The 19,547-nt window shown below is 35.0% G+C and overlaps 3 protein-coding genes across 7 annotated transcripts; 1 reads left to right on the top strand and 2 right to left on the bottom strand.

The window, feature by feature from the left end:
- Window positions 1–974: 974 nt before the first annotated feature.
- Window positions 975–5,571, top strand: LOC107016054 (membrane-anchored ubiquitin-fold protein 3-like). Of its 2 annotated transcripts, none has more exons than XM_027916216.1 (3): window positions 975–1,720; window positions 4,177–4,347; window positions 5,016–5,152. In XM_027916216.1, the coding sequence occupies exons 1-3, from the start codon at window positions 1,591–1,593 to the stop codon at window positions 5,024–5,026; spliced, it is 312 nt and encodes a 103-aa protein (XP_027772017.1). In that variant the 5' UTR covers window positions 975–1,590; the 3' UTR covers window positions 5,027–5,152. The 2 variants fall into 2 exon arrangements, with proteins under 2 accessions (XP_027772017.1, XP_015072015.1); XM_015216529.2 differs by having other exon boundaries at window positions 985–1,720; window positions 5,053–5,571.
- Window positions 2,246–3,554, bottom strand: LOC107016053. Its single transcript, XM_015216528.2, has 2 exons — window positions 2,784–3,554; window positions 2,246–2,596 (listed from the first exon to the last, which is right to left on the bottom strand). Exons 1-2 carry the CDS (start codon window positions 3,322–3,324, stop codon window positions 2,592–2,594), a joined length of 546 nt encoding a protein of 181 aa, XP_015072014.1. The 5' UTR covers window positions 3,325–3,554; the 3' UTR covers window positions 2,246–2,591.
- A 219-nt stretch (window positions 5,572–5,790) lies between the features above and the next one.
- On the bottom strand, window positions 5,791–17,463 carry LOC107017587 (thyroid receptor-interacting protein 11). Of its 4 annotated transcripts, none has more exons than XM_015217754.2 (12): window positions 17,291–17,461; window positions 16,790–16,935; window positions 15,825–15,967; window positions 15,076–15,276; window positions 14,725–14,847; window positions 14,035–14,072; window positions 13,838–13,961; window positions 8,081–13,315; window positions 7,633–7,782; window positions 7,441–7,539; window positions 7,217–7,356; window positions 5,791–6,488 (listed from the first exon to the last, which is right to left on the bottom strand). In XM_015217754.2, exons 3-12 carry the CDS (start codon window positions 15,900–15,902, stop codon window positions 6,206–6,208), a joined length of 6,471 nt encoding a protein of 2,156 aa, XP_015073240.1. In that variant the 5' UTR covers window positions 15,903–15,967; window positions 16,790–16,935; window positions 17,291–17,461; the 3' UTR covers window positions 5,791–6,205. The 4 variants fall into 4 exon arrangements, with proteins under 4 accessions (XP_015073240.1, XP_015073241.1, XP_015073242.1 ...); XM_027916215.1 differs by having other exon boundaries at window positions 6,481–6,582; window positions 17,291–17,463; XM_015217755.2 differs by lacking the exon at window positions 17,291–17,461 and having other exon boundaries at window positions 16,790–17,270.
- Window positions 17,464–19,547: the final 2,084 nt, after the last annotated feature.

The following is a 19,547-nucleotide window of genomic DNA, read 5'->3' as shown; positions in this document are numbered from 1 at the left end:
AATCATTCTTTTTGAAACAAACTAAAAAAGAAATAGGGACATTCTTTTTGAAAAGGAGATAGTATCATCTTTATAAAATTTTCTTATTTTAAGTAGGAAAATTATTTTTCCTATTTTTTAAAAAATTATTTTTTTAAAGTTTGATCAATTGAATATGAAAAAATTGAACTTTTAATACTTTCTTATAATATAGAAATTAATCTTTAGATTCTATTGGTTTATTATATAGATAGTGTTTAATCATCTTCCCATATTTTCAAAAAATTGATCAACGAATTTAATTAACTTTTTAAGGGTTAGAACAATACTTGTGTTAGGTTGTTTGCATCTAAATAAATTTTATATGATATTTATCATTTTTTCATTAGCATTAAATATTAGATAAATTTGTTCAATAACGCTAAAATAAATTATTAATATTTTTTTTATTTCTGCTAAGATTATTTAAAGCTACATAACTCCCGACTAGCTTAATTAACGACTAAATCACACTAGTAGCTACAAATTGACTTCTTATTTTAGTCAATTTATGAACCGATGAATTGTTTTCAAAAACTTAATTGGAATATTATATGTGATTTTTGAGACAATGCTTTTAATATAAATTTTTTATGTCTAATATTTTCATTTTAAGATTTTTAGTTAAGAATAGAGGATTTTCAGTTATCCATATCTGTGTGTTCTTACTCAGTCTATGTGTACTAAAGTTTATCAGATTTCCCTACTCAATTTTTTTCCTTTTTCATTACCCCTTATTTAGATGATTGTCACTCATTATATTATATTTAATTGTTACGATTGTTACTTACTTAAATTTTGTTATATCATTTCATTGTTAGATAACGACGAAAAGTTTCGAGGTAACGATACTTATTATCCTTTATAGAGGGGTGATATTGCCAAATCTAAAACATAAAGGATGTGAATGTAATTAACCTATTTTCTGAACGCGTCGAGTTTGTAGTGAATTTTACTGAATTACCAAAAATGGAAGAAGAACAAGTAAGAAGCATCGCTTTACAAATCATTACATTTTTCTTCCTGTAAAGATTCACGTTAAACTTTCCAATTTGATCTCTTCTTCTTCTTCTTTTTTCTACTTTTCTTTCAACATCAAGCAATTTATAGTACCCAAGAAACAAACAAGTTTCTCACTCTTTAAGCTGACCCATAGTTTTTTTGATTGATTCATCTTCTCTGATTCTTTTATTTTCTCATATTTCCATTTCTTGAAGCTTTTTTAAGAAAAACCCACAAAAAATTTGATTCATTTCTGAAATCAATCACTCTGTTTTCTTGGTTATTTGGATATTGAGGGATTTGAATTTTTTACTTTCTTTCCAAAGTTGCAATCTTTTTAGTGTATTGTTATTTGGGGTTTTTCTTAATTTGGATTGGAAAAAAGGGGGTGAATCAAAAAGTTGGTTTTTGAGATTTTCTTGGATTTGGGTGTTGTGGGTATTGGTTAAAATTGAATCTTTTGTTCATTTAAGTTTTTGATCTGTTGGGGTATTCTTGGAAGTTTGTGGTTGTTGTTTGGTGGATTGATGAGAGTTTGAAGTGGATTGGTGATTGTGAGAGATTGTTTGAATGGCTTTAAAAGAGTTGATTGAGATCAAGTTCAGGCTTGCTGATGGCAGTGATATTGGACCCAACAAGTATACACCTGCCACCACAGTGGGTTCTCTTAAAGAAAAGATAATTGCACAGTGGCCCAAAGGTTTTCATTTTCTCTAACTTTTACTGATTATGTGAATTCAGGGCAGTTAGGTTCATATTAAAGATACTTGTTTTTTTAGCGTTTTTATCCAGCTCTTCTTTTGGTGCATAATTTGTTTGCTTGTTGGATATTTTGGTGTTTGGATATAGAACTTAGTGCTTCTGTTTTCAGAATCAACATATTTTGTTCTGATGAGAATCGTTCTTGTATTAGTCTTGTATTTTCGTATTCTTAGATTTCTGTTTCTATTGGTTGATTATCTAACCTTGATTATTGTATTTTCTTGTTGTTGTCGTTGTATTTTTCATCTGTTTTGAGCTGAGGGTCTATCGAAACAGGGCTCTCTATCTTTTCAAGGCAGGGGTAAGGTTTGTATACAGTGTACACACTACCCTCCTCAGATTCTTGTTGGGTGCACTAGGTAGGTTGTTGTTGACAATCATTCTTGTACTTTGTTGTTGCTGTTCTCTCTTGGACCAAGGGGGAGGGGGTATGCTTGGATGAATATATAAAAGGAATCTATCTCTGTAATTGAAATGGAACAGTTAATTGTTGTGTTGACTGTAGTTTCTGCCTCATGAAAATACACATAAAGCTTGTCTTTTCAATTATAAGGATAGATTTCTTTTCATCTTTTTTATGTCATGATGCACGATTGTAAACAAGGCATATATACATGGTATGGCATCATAGATTTCCATTTGGCTCACCATTACAATAGTTTTGATGCATTTTGCAATGCGAATGAATAAAGCTTTGCATTTGATTACTCTTACTTACATAATCTATGCGACTATTACTAGTGTTGAATGCATCTCCTGATTGGTTTTAGATATCCATGTTGATGTGCCATGTTTTGTGAATATTTGTCTTAACCTGTTAAATTCACTTGTAGTTAGTGCTACAAGATTATGGTGTGTGCCTAATTGCTTGATATTTGTAACTTTCTGTTTATTCGTAAGAATGTGCAAGTACAATTGAATAATAAAAAGGAAATCTTAAGTTATTCGCAATATTGGTAAAATTAAGCTTAGATTGTTTTATAATACATTAGAACTCTTACTTGTGGACTTCACCACCTCTTTTGCAAGAGTAGTTAGCTTCATTTTAGCAAATCTAACCCTTCGATCATCTGACAAGTCATACAAGTCAAAATATTCCTCCATAGCTGATAGCCAATCAGCAAATATTGTTGGATTGAGCTTTCCATTATAAACTGGTAACTCCATTTTGACCTTCTTTCTGATGTTCCCTGTTGTACCTGGATTTTCATAGAGGGTTCTCTTTAGGGAAGTTCTACTCAGTGGTGGTTGAGGCATCTGCAGAGGTCTTTTCGCCACAACTCCTCTTTTTTCAGTTGGATTAGTTGGTTGGTCAAGCTGTTGAACATCTTCTCCGGTCTCTAGTCCTTCATGTGAAACAACTCGGACTGATTCTTTTTTTCCTTTTGCTGGTAAATTAGTTGGCAGCTGTGAGTTCTGCAACTCAAGAGCTCTGACACGAGTTTTTATATTCTGAACCTCTACAATTAACTTCAGTAGCAACTCATCCCTTTGAATATCGGTTAGCTTCCTGCAACTAGGCATTTCCAATTGAGTTGACATGATACTGATGACCTGACGAATTAACCAAAAATGAAGAGATGGATGAGGAGAAGAAGAGAGAGAGAGATTACAAATATTTTTGAAACATCTTTGGTCCAATGTTTGCTACAATCTGAGGATAAAGATGCATTTTATGAGGACAGTTACTTGGGCACCAAGCAAGGATGAAAGCTGTTTGTAGACTTGCTTCCTCATGATTCCATAGACTTGCTGCCAAAGTTTGGACTATTGAAGCATTCAAAATACAAATACTTCATAATATTGAAGCAACTAAAGATACTATAAAACTCTAAAAACGAATTTCTGTGTCTCACTGGTGAACCTTTGAGCATATATGCACCAGATTAAGCTGAGGCAGATCCCTTTAACAACGTATATGTGAATGCACTTGCTCGGAAAATGAACTTAAACAACTTTAAGGTCTAAATATTTCCCATGAGAACATAAGCTTTTGAATTTGAATCTCTTTGGTCTTCTCCGGATCTTTTTTATTTTACATTACTGTTGGCCAGTAACTTCAAATTGATGAATAGGGATATCCTCCCATAATCTCTCATATCGCTTTGAAGCCAATTAAAAAGTGTTGTATATTTGTAGACTAATGACAAGGCTCTGATAACGGTAAAGTAAACTAGGATGTTATCATTTGTTCATTTGACTGTCATATGCTTAATTTTGAAGACCATCTCAGTAAGCTACAACAGGAGCACGTAAATAGTTCTAGGTGTCTTCTCCTTCTCCACATGTTTGGTTTTAAAGGAAATTTGAATCGGAAATCATAAATGTGCTTCTCTTAGTTTATCTATTCTTAGTCAGTTATAATTGTCTTGCTGACGATCTTTTTCATGGCAGATAAAGATTCTGGGCCAAAGACAATAAATGATGTGAAGCTTATTAATGCTGGAAGGATACTTGAGAACAATAAAACACTTGGTGAATCAAGACTTCCAGTTGCTGAAGTTGCAGGAGGTGTCATCACTATGCATGTTGTTGTACGCCCACCTATGAATGAAAAAGCCCGTGGTGAGTTCACAATTTGTTGTAATTATAGAAACTCAGATCATGATTAATGTGTATCAGATAGATGCTTCAATGTATCTTGTTGTCGTTTTTGTAGTACATGACAATTATAGGACAGCCTTCCGTCAGAAATCACTGGTAGCTCGTATAGGATATTTTTGCATAACCAAGTGTCAATCAGTAAAACTGATGAGATTACCTTCTCCTGTTTTCAATTTTCCTTGATGTATGTTGTTGTAGATTTAGATTCTTGTTGATACAAAAATACAAATTGTTTGGTACACTGGTACTTTTGGTACTCTATGCATATTTTGCTTGTGTGTCAAAACTCATCATCACCTTGTTAACCTCTGAGCCCTAAAGAATTGGGGTGGAAGAAGTAATTTTTAGGTTGTAAGAAAAAAAATAGTTTGTCAAGTGTCGGATAATAGCTCCAATTCAACTTCGCAGCTGTGATGCACTTTCTCCGAGGGTCTTCATTTCTGTTTATGATTGTTAATTGTGCTGTTCAATAAGAGTTCAAACTTCAGTGAAGCCTGAGAGATTTATATGTTGATGTATGTTAAAGATATTTATGAAGCTTGTGTCTTTGGGAAATTTTTATGAGCTTCTGCATTTCCGTCCTTGATCTATTTATTTGATTCTTCTTTTTTGTTCTATCTTTACTGAAGCCTTCTGCTGAATGAAGATTCAATGCATTTGTTACAGATAAACATCAGGACAATTCCCTGAACAAAGGCGGGTGTGCATGCACAATCTTGTAATCCATCTTACCATATAACAGAATTATTCCAGTTTAGTAATATTCCATAGCTCATGGATTTTTCAGTAGCGGATCTTTGGATGCATCCAAGAAGTATCAAATGGCAAAATTTGAAGTTCAATGATCATTCAAGCTCTTTGCTTTACCTTTAGATTTCAGCTTGACAAACTTGCTTAGAAGGCTAAAAGGGATTTCGTGCACTGCTGTGTAGGAACTTTTGTAGGAAGTACAAAAGAACAAAAAGAACAAAAGAATTGTTCAAGATTATAGTTGGTTTGATTTCTTTAAATTTGCAATCATATAACTACTATGAAGAACTTACAAGTTCAGGCATGTGTACTTTGTTGTTGCACTATTTCTTTTGTCATTGATGATCCAATGTCTATGGCATCAAACTCAACATAACAATTTATATTGTTTATGTTATTTCCCAAACAATTTATATTGTTTATGTTATTTCCCAAGTTACTCGAGCTGAGAGTATGAAAAACAACCTCTCTACCATGTAAGGGTAAGGTCTCCATCCACATTACCCTCCCCATACTCCATTTGTGGAATTACACTGGGTATGTTGTTGATGCATATTATTTCCGAAGTAGGATATGGTACTACTTCAATCTCTAGCAATATGATGCATGTCAAATTCCAGCTTCCGTTACATCTTAAAGCTGTGCCACAGGGAGGCAACCAAAATGAGAACTTAAAAAGGACAGAGCTATTGAGTATACAACAAATTTTTTATGCCTCTTGCGTGGCTTAAAGTAGGAGAAGCAGAGCTAATTACAGGATAATCTAATTTCTATACATAATATTACAGCCAAATACAGGTATAAAATGGAAAAATGAGGCTATAATATATGGGACATCTAGATCTACACATAACTTAAATGGGTTACAAAATCTGACAGCCACAGTTTAGCATTTACAAGGAGCAAGGCAGCTTGCAGGGTTGGTTCCTCCATATTTGGAACTTATCTTGGCATGCCTGTCCATAAAAATGAACCAACTTTTAGAGCTGACATGCAAGACAAGGTGTGGAAGACTTGCATGTTGACACTCTGCGAAACTAGCAAATCAAGAAATGGATTGAAAGAGTGCCTATGAAGGACTGTCTACGATTGAGGATGAGGAGCGATTTAGTTGAATGAGCTTTGTCCTAGATGCTCTGACATTCTTGAGTGTCATCTTCAGTTTTTGCCTTTCACCTTCAACCTCAGCAAACTGGAGGCTTAACTGAGAGTACCGATCATGCATTTCCCTCAGTTCATTCTCCTTAGCTACTTGCTTTTCTTTGATTTCCAACATTTCTTTGATCAACTCATTGATGTCTCTGAAGCTTTTGAAGATTGCTTCGTCGTCACTATGTTGTTTCAGAAACGAACTGAAGCATAAATAAATTACTTGTCACTTCTATAGTATTTTATCCTCACAATGAATATCATCACATCGAACCCCAAGAAAACAACACATTTTCACTGTGAAAACAGCAAAGCGCTTCTAGATAGTTACTTCTCCAGTAAGCTTCCAAGAGAAAGAAAACTACTGATATGACAATAGCCATGGATGCTGCTCATTGCCACAAAAGCAGACTAAAAGAAAATATTTGTCTTTTAATGTCGTCATAGATAGACAGACCTAGGAAATGCTTCAATGTATTCCTTCTAGAACATGATTTACAGATTCTAAATATGCAGTTCAGTATATGAATTATGTGAACTTCATTTGTAATTCCTAGTATAATTGAGAAGCTAGGCAAGAAGTGTTCAGAAAGCCAGTTTGATGCATCACCTGTCAATCTACATGTAAAATACTATTATTTCCATAAATATTTTCCAGAATAAAGCAATATGTCAGAAGAAAACATAATCGATGTTAGCATAGATTTACAGCAACAGATCAAACATGGAGAGTAATATCAATTGTTAGCACTGGAAGACTCAATTTAGCAACATGAGAAATTAAGCAGGGCTGGCCAATGTTCTTGAGAATGTTGATTAAGCAGCGTGATAAATGAAAAGATTTACTATAATAAGAAATGGAAGAATGAAGTATCTGCCAGGGCCAATTAAACAGAAGGCAAAGATTGAAAAAGTAATTGCATCATCTTACCTCTGGAACATACTCGGTTTATTTTTTGCCTTTAATGCTTCAGCAAGCTCAATTTCCAGGGCAAGTACCCTCTCCAATGCATTACCAGTGGTAGCTGTATCCTTGAATGTTGGGAACATGCTTCGGAGCTCTTCATTTGCCTTGCAGATTAAGAGCCATGATAAATAGTGATCAGCGCACAATGACATATTCAACTACAATATATACGAGCCATCTCGGTATACCTTGTGTAATTGGACCAGTTCGCTCTGAAAAATTTCAAAGCCTTGATCAGAATAATGGTCCTCAGGGATGAGAGAGTTTTCACGTTTCATCCTTTCCAACTGCAAGACAAGTAAAAGAAAAAATTTGATATGGCACCGCCATATATCTCACTTGAAATCTGATTGTTGACTCAAAGTTGGATCGACAAATACCTCTTCATGTAGATGTTCCATGCTAGACCTAAAATTCCTGCTTGCAAACTGTTCACTGCTGAAATCTATTTGCCTTCCATTGCTGGGTGGTGAGTAACCTTCTTGAGGTGCATCGCCAGTTGTTGCATGAACACCTACTGATGCAGCATCCTATAAATGATTGAAAAGAAGAAAAAATTAAGTACTTCAAAAACCAAAGGACTCCATGGAGTAAAAAACAAAAGCAATCTGCACAATCAGAGACATAGATTAACCATATTTACTTCATCACATCAGTTAATTAGGAAAGTGTAGGCGTATATTTACTATTTATTTTATGTTACTACATTACATCATACGAGTTCTGTAGCCTTCAACTGTGTAGCCCAAAAAATGAATATTTAAATAAGGTCTTCAAGAAAACATTCTACATCACTACCACATTAGTAGTTCTTGTCAGAGAGGTTACCGGACTGAGTAGAAGTTTCACTGGCGAGCTTGATTCTTCACCTCTATCATCCATAAATAAGGTTGTTTCCTTCACATTCCAAGCATCAGATGAATCCTCTCGAGGTGTGGCATCAGGAGAAGGATTTACATTTGTTTCATTAGGCGCAAGTTCAACTTTGCTCATCTGGCCATTTTCTCTCTTAGATACAACAGAAGATGTGACATTCATCAGCTCTTCTCTAGTCGAAGTAAGTTCAGCTGCAATTCTGGAGTATTCTCTGGCTCGTTCTTGCAAAGTTATTTCGAGTTTTTCCTTCTCTTCCTTGCAACACTCTAGACTTAGCAGAGCACACTCCAATTCTGCCTTTATTCTGTCATGATCTTTCACTATTTCACGCTTATCAGAAAGCAGAGACTGTAACTCAGATTCCAAAGACAAGATTTTGAGAGCTAGGTCTTCATTTTTCCTCAAGTGCAAAGCTTCAGATCTCTTCCTGCTTTCGATTTCATCTAATGCATCCTGTAACTTCAGAAGCATATCTTCTCCGTGCTTTTTGGAGATAGAAACTTGTTGCTTCAACTCTTGGAATTTTGATTCATATTGCTCTTTTATAAAGACTATTCGTAAGGATTCTTGCATAGCTACTGGTGGTCCTTCAGATTCTCTTTTCTCGCGAACCTGGAGACATTCTGCATCAGCCTTATCCTTGAGCTCCTTCAAATGGATGGATAAGTTTTTGAACTCTTCCGTCTTCAAGGCTTGCTCAGAGAGTTTGTGAGTAAGCTCATTACACTTGTGGGTGAGTTTATCACATTGAGACTGCAAGGTGACCATTTCATATATGTTGTTCTCCTGTAAGATCGTGTGGGGGTGCAGTTCATCTAATTTGCCTCGGAGCACAATCACCATGATCTCCAGTTCCTCCTTGGAAAGTGACAAGTAATTAAGTTCTTCTTCAGCATTTGCCAGCTCGTTCTTCAACTTCTCCACTTCAAGAGCATGGTGATTATTATTTTCAAGGAGAGAATCCTCCAATATTGTCATCTCCTTCTTGTATTCCTCAAGTTTCACTGTGTTAACATACTTGGCATCTGAAAGAACATTATTTTGAGCAATAGAAGCTTCTAAGTCAGATCTAACAGAAGAAAGAGATTGTAGCAATTCCTTGTTTTCTTTAATTGAACAAGCCTCATTTGCAAGGCATTGATTCAAGTTGGCCTGTAAATCATGACATCTCTTCTGAAGCTCGGCAGTGGACCCATCAGATGATTTAACCTGCCGCACAAATTCCAGATTAAGTGTTTCACAGTGGCTCATGGCTACTGTGAACTTAACATCAGAAGCTATGGCATACTCTTGTATTTCTAGCATGTACCTTCTAAGATCAGAAATATAGGAAACCTCTAGCTGAAGTTTCTCCATTTGCTTACTACGCTGCTGCAAAAGATTGTCAAGTCTAGATTTCTCCATTCCCAACTCTGATGCCAACTGCCTGAAATGCACCAGATCAGCATTTTGCTTTTCCAAATCCAGTAACTTCTCATTCTTCTCGTTCAATTGAGAAGTAAGATCTCGCACTGAGCTCTCTAAACCAGAAACACAGGACAAATCATTCTGAAGCTTAGCCACATGCTCATCACGCTGCAGCACAAGTTGGTGAAGTCTACATTTCTCCACTTCAAAATCTGCTGCCAGCTGCCTAAAACTTACCAGTTCAGCGTGTTGCTTTTCCAAGTCCAGCAACCTGTCATGCTTCTCATTCAATTGAGAAGTAAGATCTCTGACTGAGCACTCTAAACCAGAAACACGGCACAACTCTTCCTGAAGCTTTGCCACATGCTCATCACGCTGCTGCAAGAGCTGATCAACTCTAGATTTCTCCACTCCTAATTCTGATGCCAGCTGCCTGAAATGCACCAGCTCAGACAGCTCAGCATTTTGCTTTTCCAAATCCAGTAACCTGTCATTCTTCTCGTTCAGTTGAGAAGTAAGCCCTTGCACTGAGTCCTCTAAACCAGAAAGACAGGACATCTCTTCTTGAAGCTTAGTGATATGTTCACCGCTCTGCTGCAAAAGCTGATCAAGTCTAGATTTTTCCACTTCTAAATCTGATGCCAGTTGCCTGAAATGCACCATTTCAGCATTTTGCTTTTCCAAATCCAGTAACCTGTCATGCTTCACATTCAATTGAGAAGTGAGATCTCTTACAGACCCCTCTAGACCAGACACACAGGATAACTCCTCCTGAAGCTGTGCTGCATGCTCATCATGCTGCTGCAAAAGATGACTAAGTCTAGATTTCTCAATCTCTAATTCTGATGCCAGCTGCCTGAAATGCACCAACTCAGCAATTTGCTTTTCCAAATCCAGTAACCTGTCATCCTTCTGATTCAACTGCAAAGTAAGATTTTGCACTGAACCCTCTAGTTTATCCTTAAGACCTCTCTCAAGTTGCAATTCATCTTGCAATTTGTCTCTTAGATGACTAACTTCTGACGTAAGCTTGGCAAATTCCTCAGACTTGTCATGTAGACAGGTCATGAGATCCTCCTTCTCTTGTACTAGCTCAGAAATGGTTAAGTCATTCTGATCAAGCTCATTAGCTATAGAGTCCAAACCAAAGATCTCTCGAGAAATATGCCCGTTCTTCGAGACTAAATTTTGTAGCTCGACTTCAAAGGCAGCAAGATCATCCAGAAGCTCCCTGTTCTGTTGTGCATATTTTTCTTCAACTTCAGAGTTAAGGTGAAGTTTATTGGTCACAGATTCAAGTTCAACCTGAAGTTTCTCCACGAGGGCAGTTGACACATCAAATTTAGCTACCATACTCTGTATATCTTTTTTATACTTTTGCTTCATGTAAATTATTTCTGATCTACTAGCTTTCAAAGACACCTCAGCAACTGATTTTTCACTTTCTAGATTTTGCTTCTCCTGCATAAGATGAAGGATCTTGCTAGACAAACTATACTGCACCTCTTCCAGTTGTATGGTGAGACCTCTTATATCCCTGAGATCCATCTCATGGGAAGAGGAATTGCATAGAAGAGATAGTTCCTTCTCATAAGAAACCAACATACCAGCCAACTTACCCTGCACAAAGCTAATATCTTCATGAAGATTTTCATTTGAGGAAGCCAAGTCCTCTGAATTGGCTCTGACAGTTAGCAAATCATCCTTCAGATGTGAAATCTCATCTTGAAGCCTACTGTTGTTCAACAATTCCTGCTTCAATGAAGTGGAGAGTGCTACATTTTCTCCCACGCAAGCTTCATATCTATTCTGAGTTTCTTTATGTTGCACCATGATTGCTTCCAACTCCATGACCTTCTCAGTGAGGAGACAGTTCGCCTTTGAAAGACTCGCGAGTTCAGCTTCCAAAGATTGATTCTCCAGAACAAGATCGCTGCATCGGAGGATGCAACTAGCTTTCTCCTCATGCAAAATGTGAACATCTTCCAAAGCAGCCTGCAATCTTATAGCCATCAGCTCCTTGTTGAGATTTGACGCCTCCAAGTGCTGAGCAAGTTCATACATATCTCTTTTCATCATTCCAGCATTAGCATTAGCTTCAAACACAGTTTCAAGTAACACTCTGGAGAATATATCCAAGTGCAAGTTAACTGAATGCATTTCACCAAGTTCTTCTTCAACCTTCCTGTAAAGCTCCTCCTGCAAGCAGAGTGATCTTTTCAAGTCATCAGTAAGGACATCTCCACCGAGTGTTAGTTTCCTTGCAATCACATGTTGATCCTTAGACTGCAACTGCTCGGTATTGTCATACTCTTCTAAATTCTGAACAACATCTGCATACCCAAGGAATTGTGATTGTGAAGGTTCTGGGATGGCTTGCTTGATGAGGTTCTCATTAGTCTCAAACATGGATACAACCTGTGAGGAAAGAAGCTCCAAATCCTTTTGCAGCTTATCTACTGCAATAGAATAATTCAGGCGGGCTCTTTTCAGAGCTGCTTCTGAAGTAGCGGCTCTTCTCTCAAGCTCCTTATTAAGTGCATCCAAATCACGTCTCTCATCAGCAAGCTGTAACACACGTTGACTCATATCTTGTTGCAGTAATTCCATTTCAGCTTTGCTACTCGATAAGGTATAAAGGCAAGTTGAATGTTCATTCCTTAGATTCTGCAACTCTGCCAGCATTTGCTTCTGATTTTCCTCGAGCTCTTGGACAAGAGCTTCATAGTAACACTCCATCTGATCCATTTTTCTCAACAGATTTTCCCTTTCAACCTTCGCCTCATCCACTTCTCTTACCAGATCAAAAATTTTGGCTTTCATTGCATCAATAGCAACAGTGGAATCAGTTCCTTGAGAAACCAGTGGAGGTATGCCAATATGATGAAGCAAATTTTCTGGTGTACAAAGATCCAATTCCAACCCAAGCCCTGGCAACGGCAATTCGGTATTGGGTAAATCTGTTGCTCTAGTCTCCTTTACATCCACTGATGTTACTTTATTTAGCAATGACATCTCATCTCTTGCTCCTAGTTTGACCTCCTGTACAATTTGAAGCAATGCCTCCAATTCCGAATGAAGAAACCTGTAGTCTCTTTCATAGAATCCAAGACAAACCTTATTTTGAAGTTCTTTGATTCTATCTTCAACCACTGAAATTCCTTTCATCCATCTAACCTGTGGATCTTGAACTAAGCGGCCAGAATCAGCACCACAACCTTCATCACCATGATTTTGACAGCTAGATTTCAAAGTTCTTAGTCTTTCAATACAATCTTTGAAATTTGAACATTCTGATTGAAGGACAGACACCTCTTTTGCCAACTCTTCACTAGAGGATATCTCAGCAGTAAGTAGCTGAGAAAACTTTTCTGTTTCAGAGCCCAATTCATTAGCTTGACTTTGCAGAGTGCTTACCTCCAGCTTCAGCTCAAAAATTGATGATTCTGCCATTTCCAGGCTTGCTCTAAGTCTATTATTCTCCTCATAAGAAATTGCCAATTCATTATCCATTGAGCAGTCTGACGCCCATCCATGAAGTGAACTACTACTCTGGGCCATTGCTTGACTGTCAGATTTATTACCTTTCTCTGACTGCATGCCTTGACTATCAGTTTCATGTGCACTCGATGAATCATGCTTTTCGGCGTATAGACTCTCTGAAGTATTGGATGAGCCATCAAATCCAGCTGTCAAGTCGGAATATTCGTTTAGTTCCACTTCCTCCTCAACAGAAGAGAGTTCTTTAGCCTCTGGTCTGAATCTGACCCTTGAACTACCCTACATCAAAACAAATGGAACCAGAATCAGCAAATGAGAAAGAAGCAAATCAAGAAATTTGTATTGAACGAAGACAAAAAAGAAAGATCTAATTTCTCACTGTCATGAATGACCAGTAAATTTTTTTTTAAGAACATTTGTTCAAATCACCAAATTGGCATGGTCAAGTAACAGGCTAAATAAAGCTGGTACTTGCGATCCAGGAGTTTGGCAACTGTACAGAAATTCATGATAATGATCAAAGGCAAGGAAACAATAAGATCATATAGGAAGTCACAGAAGCTTATTTGACCAAGAGCAATGTGTAGGAACTAACAGTTAGGTGGTTCACAAACCATCACAACATTCATACTTCCGTTTGGAAGATCAAAAAACTCAATCACATCTTCATGCTTCGCTGCTGATAACTACCTACTCTAAAACTAGAATTGAGACTCTAGATAACCAAATGAAATACAAAGGGATCATCCATCATCAACTGTGTAATCAAGAAGAGTTTACTGGTGCTAACAGTAATCAGACCTTATCAATGTGATCATGGCCAGTCTCTCCTGAAAATAGGACTTTCCCAGTAACAGGGTCATCATTTTTGTTCTCTCCTGACTGCAAACCTCTCTCCCTATGTTCCCTTTGCTGCTCAAATTCTCTGCAAGCAAATGCACCTTCTGTTACTTGCTCATACGAAAAATCATGTGGCTTTAAATGTTAAGATGAGCTACCTGAATCCTGTTTTAGATGTTAGCAACTGAACTGTGACCTGGAGCAAATAACATGCAATTAAACAACAAATTAAACAAAAGAGAAAAATAAATAATAGAATACATATAAATGAATAAAAATAAATTCAGAACTAATATGTAAAGAGAAAAGCAATCATCAAATAGATTTGTGAGGGGCAAGGATTGACTGGTAGATCAGAGACCCTACATTCATGCTGATATAATATTATCCTAAAATAATGATGTTTATGTTGCAGGCTTAATGAGTAATGAGTGTCAAACTGATGAAGATTAAGTTCGACTAGCTTGACATAGCAGATGATGGAGTTCTCTTAGTTATGTTACTGGTTCAGCAAGAAAGAAGAAGTAAAAGTTACTGATCCATAGATCCCTATCAAGTTCCATGAGCATCCAAACTGCTCATGTAAAAACGTATACATCAATCCCAAAGCAGAAATGTACCTTTAACAGAAACTCAATATATAGTTCCAAGCAGGTGTTTAGGTAGAGTAAGCTAACAAATTAAGGGTGATTATTAATTTCAGGTAGTAAACATGCCAATTTAGAATACTTCTTTATATCAACCAAAAACAATTTGTTATACAACATCATTATGACTTCAAAAAAAAATCTAGACATATGCTGAAGGTGATCAACTAGAAGTGCCAGAAGGAGCAATATTTGCCTCACATGTAATATGGTTCCTGCATTGCATCCTTGAAGAGGTAAAGCAACAGCAGAAGGCTTCGATGCTTCAGCATAATCAGCAAGATTAATTGTTGCCTCACCCAGGATACTAGACCGTGAAGAACCCTGAGAGCAGTATCAGATTCAGAGAGAAAACTGTTAACAGCATCGAGGAGGAAAATTAATTCACTCAGTACCAAGAGACAGGTTTAAGTTTTTAAAATCTGCATTCATCAGAGTTCAGCTGTCAGGAGAGTCAACCAGGAATTCAAGTATAAGCTATCTAGAAACTTTTTCTTCCATTTTTGGTGATAAGGTATAGCAATATAGAAGCTAATCAGAAAGAAAATATACCATGGAAACCACAAGTTTGTATAGCTTCTCATCAAATTGTTTGGTTTTGACATCTTGAAGAAGCCTTGTCGTTTCATAAATTGGATCAGCCCATTTGCATGTTCCATTTCTTACATTGGCTTTGGTTGTCTTGGCAATTGTTTTTCCAGAGTCAGCAGGGCTAAAAGATATGAATAACTTGTCCCATCCAGTTTGTGGTATCTGTAACACCAAAAGGCAGCTTTAGTCAATGCTTGTTCTATGGTAATATATACTGGACGTTGGCTTCTGGTTTTAGTGTAATCCATTACCAAAAGTACAAGACAGCACAGTGAACTTTGCATCAGTTATATGGTATTAGAAAAACATACGTATTAAATAGGGAACACTTTTTTCTAGCAAATGTTTTGGTCCATAGAATAGGTAACTAATACTAGTTACTGAAAAGATAATGATAGGAAGGATTTTTAAGTTTCGGCATCAGCAGTAGATAAGTCCAAAGTTATACATAGAGTAGCATACAAGAGCAATCAGGTTATTATTGCTATAATCCTAAGAAATTGGTAAACTCAAGGAGTTGCAGTATGTGCCTCTATCTTGATAAAAGTATCTTTAGGCATTATTGAAATTTGATTTTATCTTGTCTTCAGCAAGCATTTAGCAGCCAAGAGTAAAAGCAAACTGCTTCCATCTACTAAAACAGTCATCACATTCTATAATAAGGTACATCTGTCCACTAGTATTACTAACTTAAAAGAGTTCAATCTTACATGAGTAGCATTAAATTGAAGCCGAAAGACCACTTTCACTTTATTCTTCTCAAGCTTCCACTTAGTGATCCTTGACATTGTTGCATATCCAGTTTAGCATCAGCTACAAACCATCGTTTCTCCAAATCCAAATTTCAGTTCACCTGAACAATTTGCCACAGAATGTAGAAATATCAGAAAAGAAAGCATAACCAATACTCATTTACAGAAAGAAGATGAATGAATTATTCATAAACCAATTAGACCTTGAACTGGCTTATGAAAATACGATATACATGATCCTCCAGATTATAAAACAAAATATTACCAACTAGCTTCTACCCATTATCGTTAAGCATATTTCTACTGGAATAGAGAGGACATAGCATTTGAAGGACTCCACATAAAAACTCATTTTAAAACCAAGCTACCTACTTAAAGCCACAATGACATTCATCCTACATAAGGTAAGGCAAAGTTAAACAAAGTCAAAGCATGTAAACATTTCCAGTTATTGCATAGTGCAGGCATGATATACAGGGAGATTAAATTTAGCATGGAAGAAGCTAGAGGTAAAATTAGGCTGGGGAAGAAGCTAGAGGAAGAATTGAGGCCGGGAAGAAGCTACTCTGAAACCTGTAAGCTCATTAAGCTTTTAGAGAACTTATTGCAACAACAACCCAATGTAATCTCGACAAGTGAGGTCTGGGAGGGTAGAGTGTATGCAATACGAGATAGATAGGTTGTTTTTGATAGACCATCATCTTAAACAGAGCAGTTTGAGAACCCATTGTGATCATCTAAGTTATAACAGGTCCACAGGATACTGAACTTCAATGAGAAACAAACATTGATCCAAGCAGGCAGTCAATTAAAAACCAAACAAGTCTTAAGCTCATAACAATTCCAAAAAAGATCAGATCTTGAAATTTGCAGCTGAACCTAAGTACAACAATCTCAAAAATTGAGCTAAAAACCAGAAATACCTCTTCCAGTTTTGCAGAATGACTTAAAGATCCAGAAGCTTCTTCTGATCCAGACCCCTGAATTCTCCACCAAGTATCTCAAAACCTCAAACAACGCAAACTTAAATACCCAACTTTAAACCCCACAAAATGCAAACAAGATATTCCTGGACCCAAGAAGAACAAAGAGAACCTTAAAAAATTTCCCAAAGTGAAAAAAGATGAGATCTTTTTCAACAAGAAATCAAGAATGAGAAATGGGAATCTACCATCTCAAAAGTCCAACAAAACAAAGCTAGAACAGATAAAAATGAAAACAGTGAAGTACTAGTACACAACTGTTTCTTTCACTACAGAAACAAACACTTCTACAGTTACAGCAGAGAAATCACACGTCAGCTTCATAAAACAGTAGATTTCATTATTCAAAAAGCTCAAACATCACATTCAAGAAAAATAAAAAACACCCATTTCATAAAAATGGAATCTTGAAAAAACAGTGTTAATAGAATTTTCTATTACCTAATTGTAAGATCTGAGGGAACTTAGAAAACAAGGAAAAACCTTGAGAATCTTTAGAAAGAAGAGAAAGGGGAGACAGAAAAGACAATGGCTTTAGCGTAAAATAGCAGTAAAACATGGGGATTTAAAGTTTTTGAGTTTTCACCATTGAAATGAGCAGAGAAAGAGAAATGGAGGGGCTGAAATTTGAAATATAATGAAAATGAGGGGGTTTAACATTAAAGAAAGAGATATCCCGCCAAAGTATGTAATTTTCAGTAATTAATTTTGTATTTAGTTAACTAAACAAGTATTTAGGATTATAGGGTGCTTCTTTTTATCTTGGTCTAAAAAATTAAAGTGTACCTAAAGTACTAAATTACCCTTAGTCAACACCATCACTCAAGCACTTTTTTTTCTTTTTTTATTTATTTTTGTAGACAGAGAAAAATAAATAAAAAAAGAACTTCGACAACATATAGTTTTTTTCAGGGTTTGTTCACTTTCCATTTTAGGATATAGAAAATAATAGTCAATAAACATATATTTTTTTCTATTTTAATATTTAAATATACAGAAAATATATTGTGATACATAATAATATTTATTTTATATATTTAATTAGTGAATGTAATTGTTTTTCAGTGACTAGTTAAATGTGTAATTTCTCCTTAAAAGAATATCTAAAATTGACAAGAATATAGTATCAATTTGAAATAAGTGGAAATTTATATAGTTAAATTTTCTTAACCTAGTTTAGATAATTTGTGATGAATGTTTTCCATAAAAACTGATTAAAATTAAAGATAAGATCTTGAGAATAACTTTCAAGTTTTAGTAAATGCACAAACGTGTAATTTGTAAAGGTTTTACAAGTCGTATTTTTATTTCCAAATTCAAATATAATTAATGTGATTTATTTATTCTAGTTGTTATTTATAGAAATTACCGAATGTTTTGATGTATTTGTTAGTTTCATCTACATTCCCTCATTAAGGAACATTTTAATTTCATGATCTTTAAGAGTTGCTGTCACGAGCTGAGCCAAGATTTCGTAAGAGATTCATCACTTTTTTTATTTTATTCGTTAAAATTTTTTATTATATATACAACTATATATATATATATAAATTCAAATTATACTATATATATACAAGGTGAAAATTATTTTTTAATTATATGTAATAAATATCGATTTACGTATATTTACATTTTTATATTTTAAATTAAAATTCTTGCTTCTATTGTTATTATTTATTATGGATCATATTCATTTAATTCTAGCAAAATAACAGAATATCTCGATTTTTCTTAGTCTTTTCATAAGTTTATATTTTTATATTTTAACACTTCTTAGTAAAAAAATCAATTTTATCATATTGTATCATTTAAAAAACTCACATAATATTCTAATATATTGTCCTACAAAAAGTAGGTGTGATAATCTGACAAATAAAACACATAGTCTATTTCAGATACAGACAAATTTACTGCATAATCTCTTTCTTAATTAATCTTCCAAAAAATGAAAAAAGAATTAATTGATCTTCTAAGAAATTGTAGACACTAGGAAATAATTATATTAATAATTCAACTTACTTTACACTCAAAGGTGGATCTAATTGATTTAATTGCTCTCAATTTGAATTTTGTATAAAATCATTTTTAATATGATTTTTTTCACAATTTCTCGTTGATGAAAAATGTCGACCTAAACCTCTCGAAAAGGAACTTAGTGTGTTAATTTAGGAAAATAATAAGGACAACATCATTTTGTTTGTGTAAGATTTTCATAGTATAAAATATTCCGGTATATAAATATAAAGATCGATTTTAGACTAACTAGTAATTTAACTATAATTGAGTCATATTACAAGGATATTGTTGTTAGTACTATAATTTACTCAAAAATAAGAATTTAATAAATTGTTGCAATAATACTTAGCTTGTACTAGTACCTTGGTAAATGTTCAATCATTTGTTGATAATTTGGTAGTATATGTAATCATAAATTAATCCCTTCAATTAAATACTCGATGAAGAAAACAAAGAACCGAACTCAATAATCATTTTTCTAACTACCAAGTGTTGGAATTATTTTCTTTTTTTCCAAGTGAGTACACTTTAATTTTAATTTTGATGGTGACAAATTGTTTGATTTTTTTCTTCTCATTTTGTTTCCCAATGTGAAAATATCGTACAAAAATTTCAACGACTATTCCACCTCACATATATATATAACTACAAACTCCAAAGCTTGCCATTTTTATAATATACA

This window comes from Solanum pennellii, chromosome 4 (assembly GCF_001406875.1).
Source record: "Solanum pennellii chromosome 4, SPENNV200".
Classification (NCBI taxonomy): Eukaryota; Viridiplantae; Streptophyta; class Magnoliopsida; order Solanales; family Solanaceae; genus Solanum; species Solanum pennellii.
This window is presented reverse-complemented; position numbering and strand designations above follow the sequence as displayed.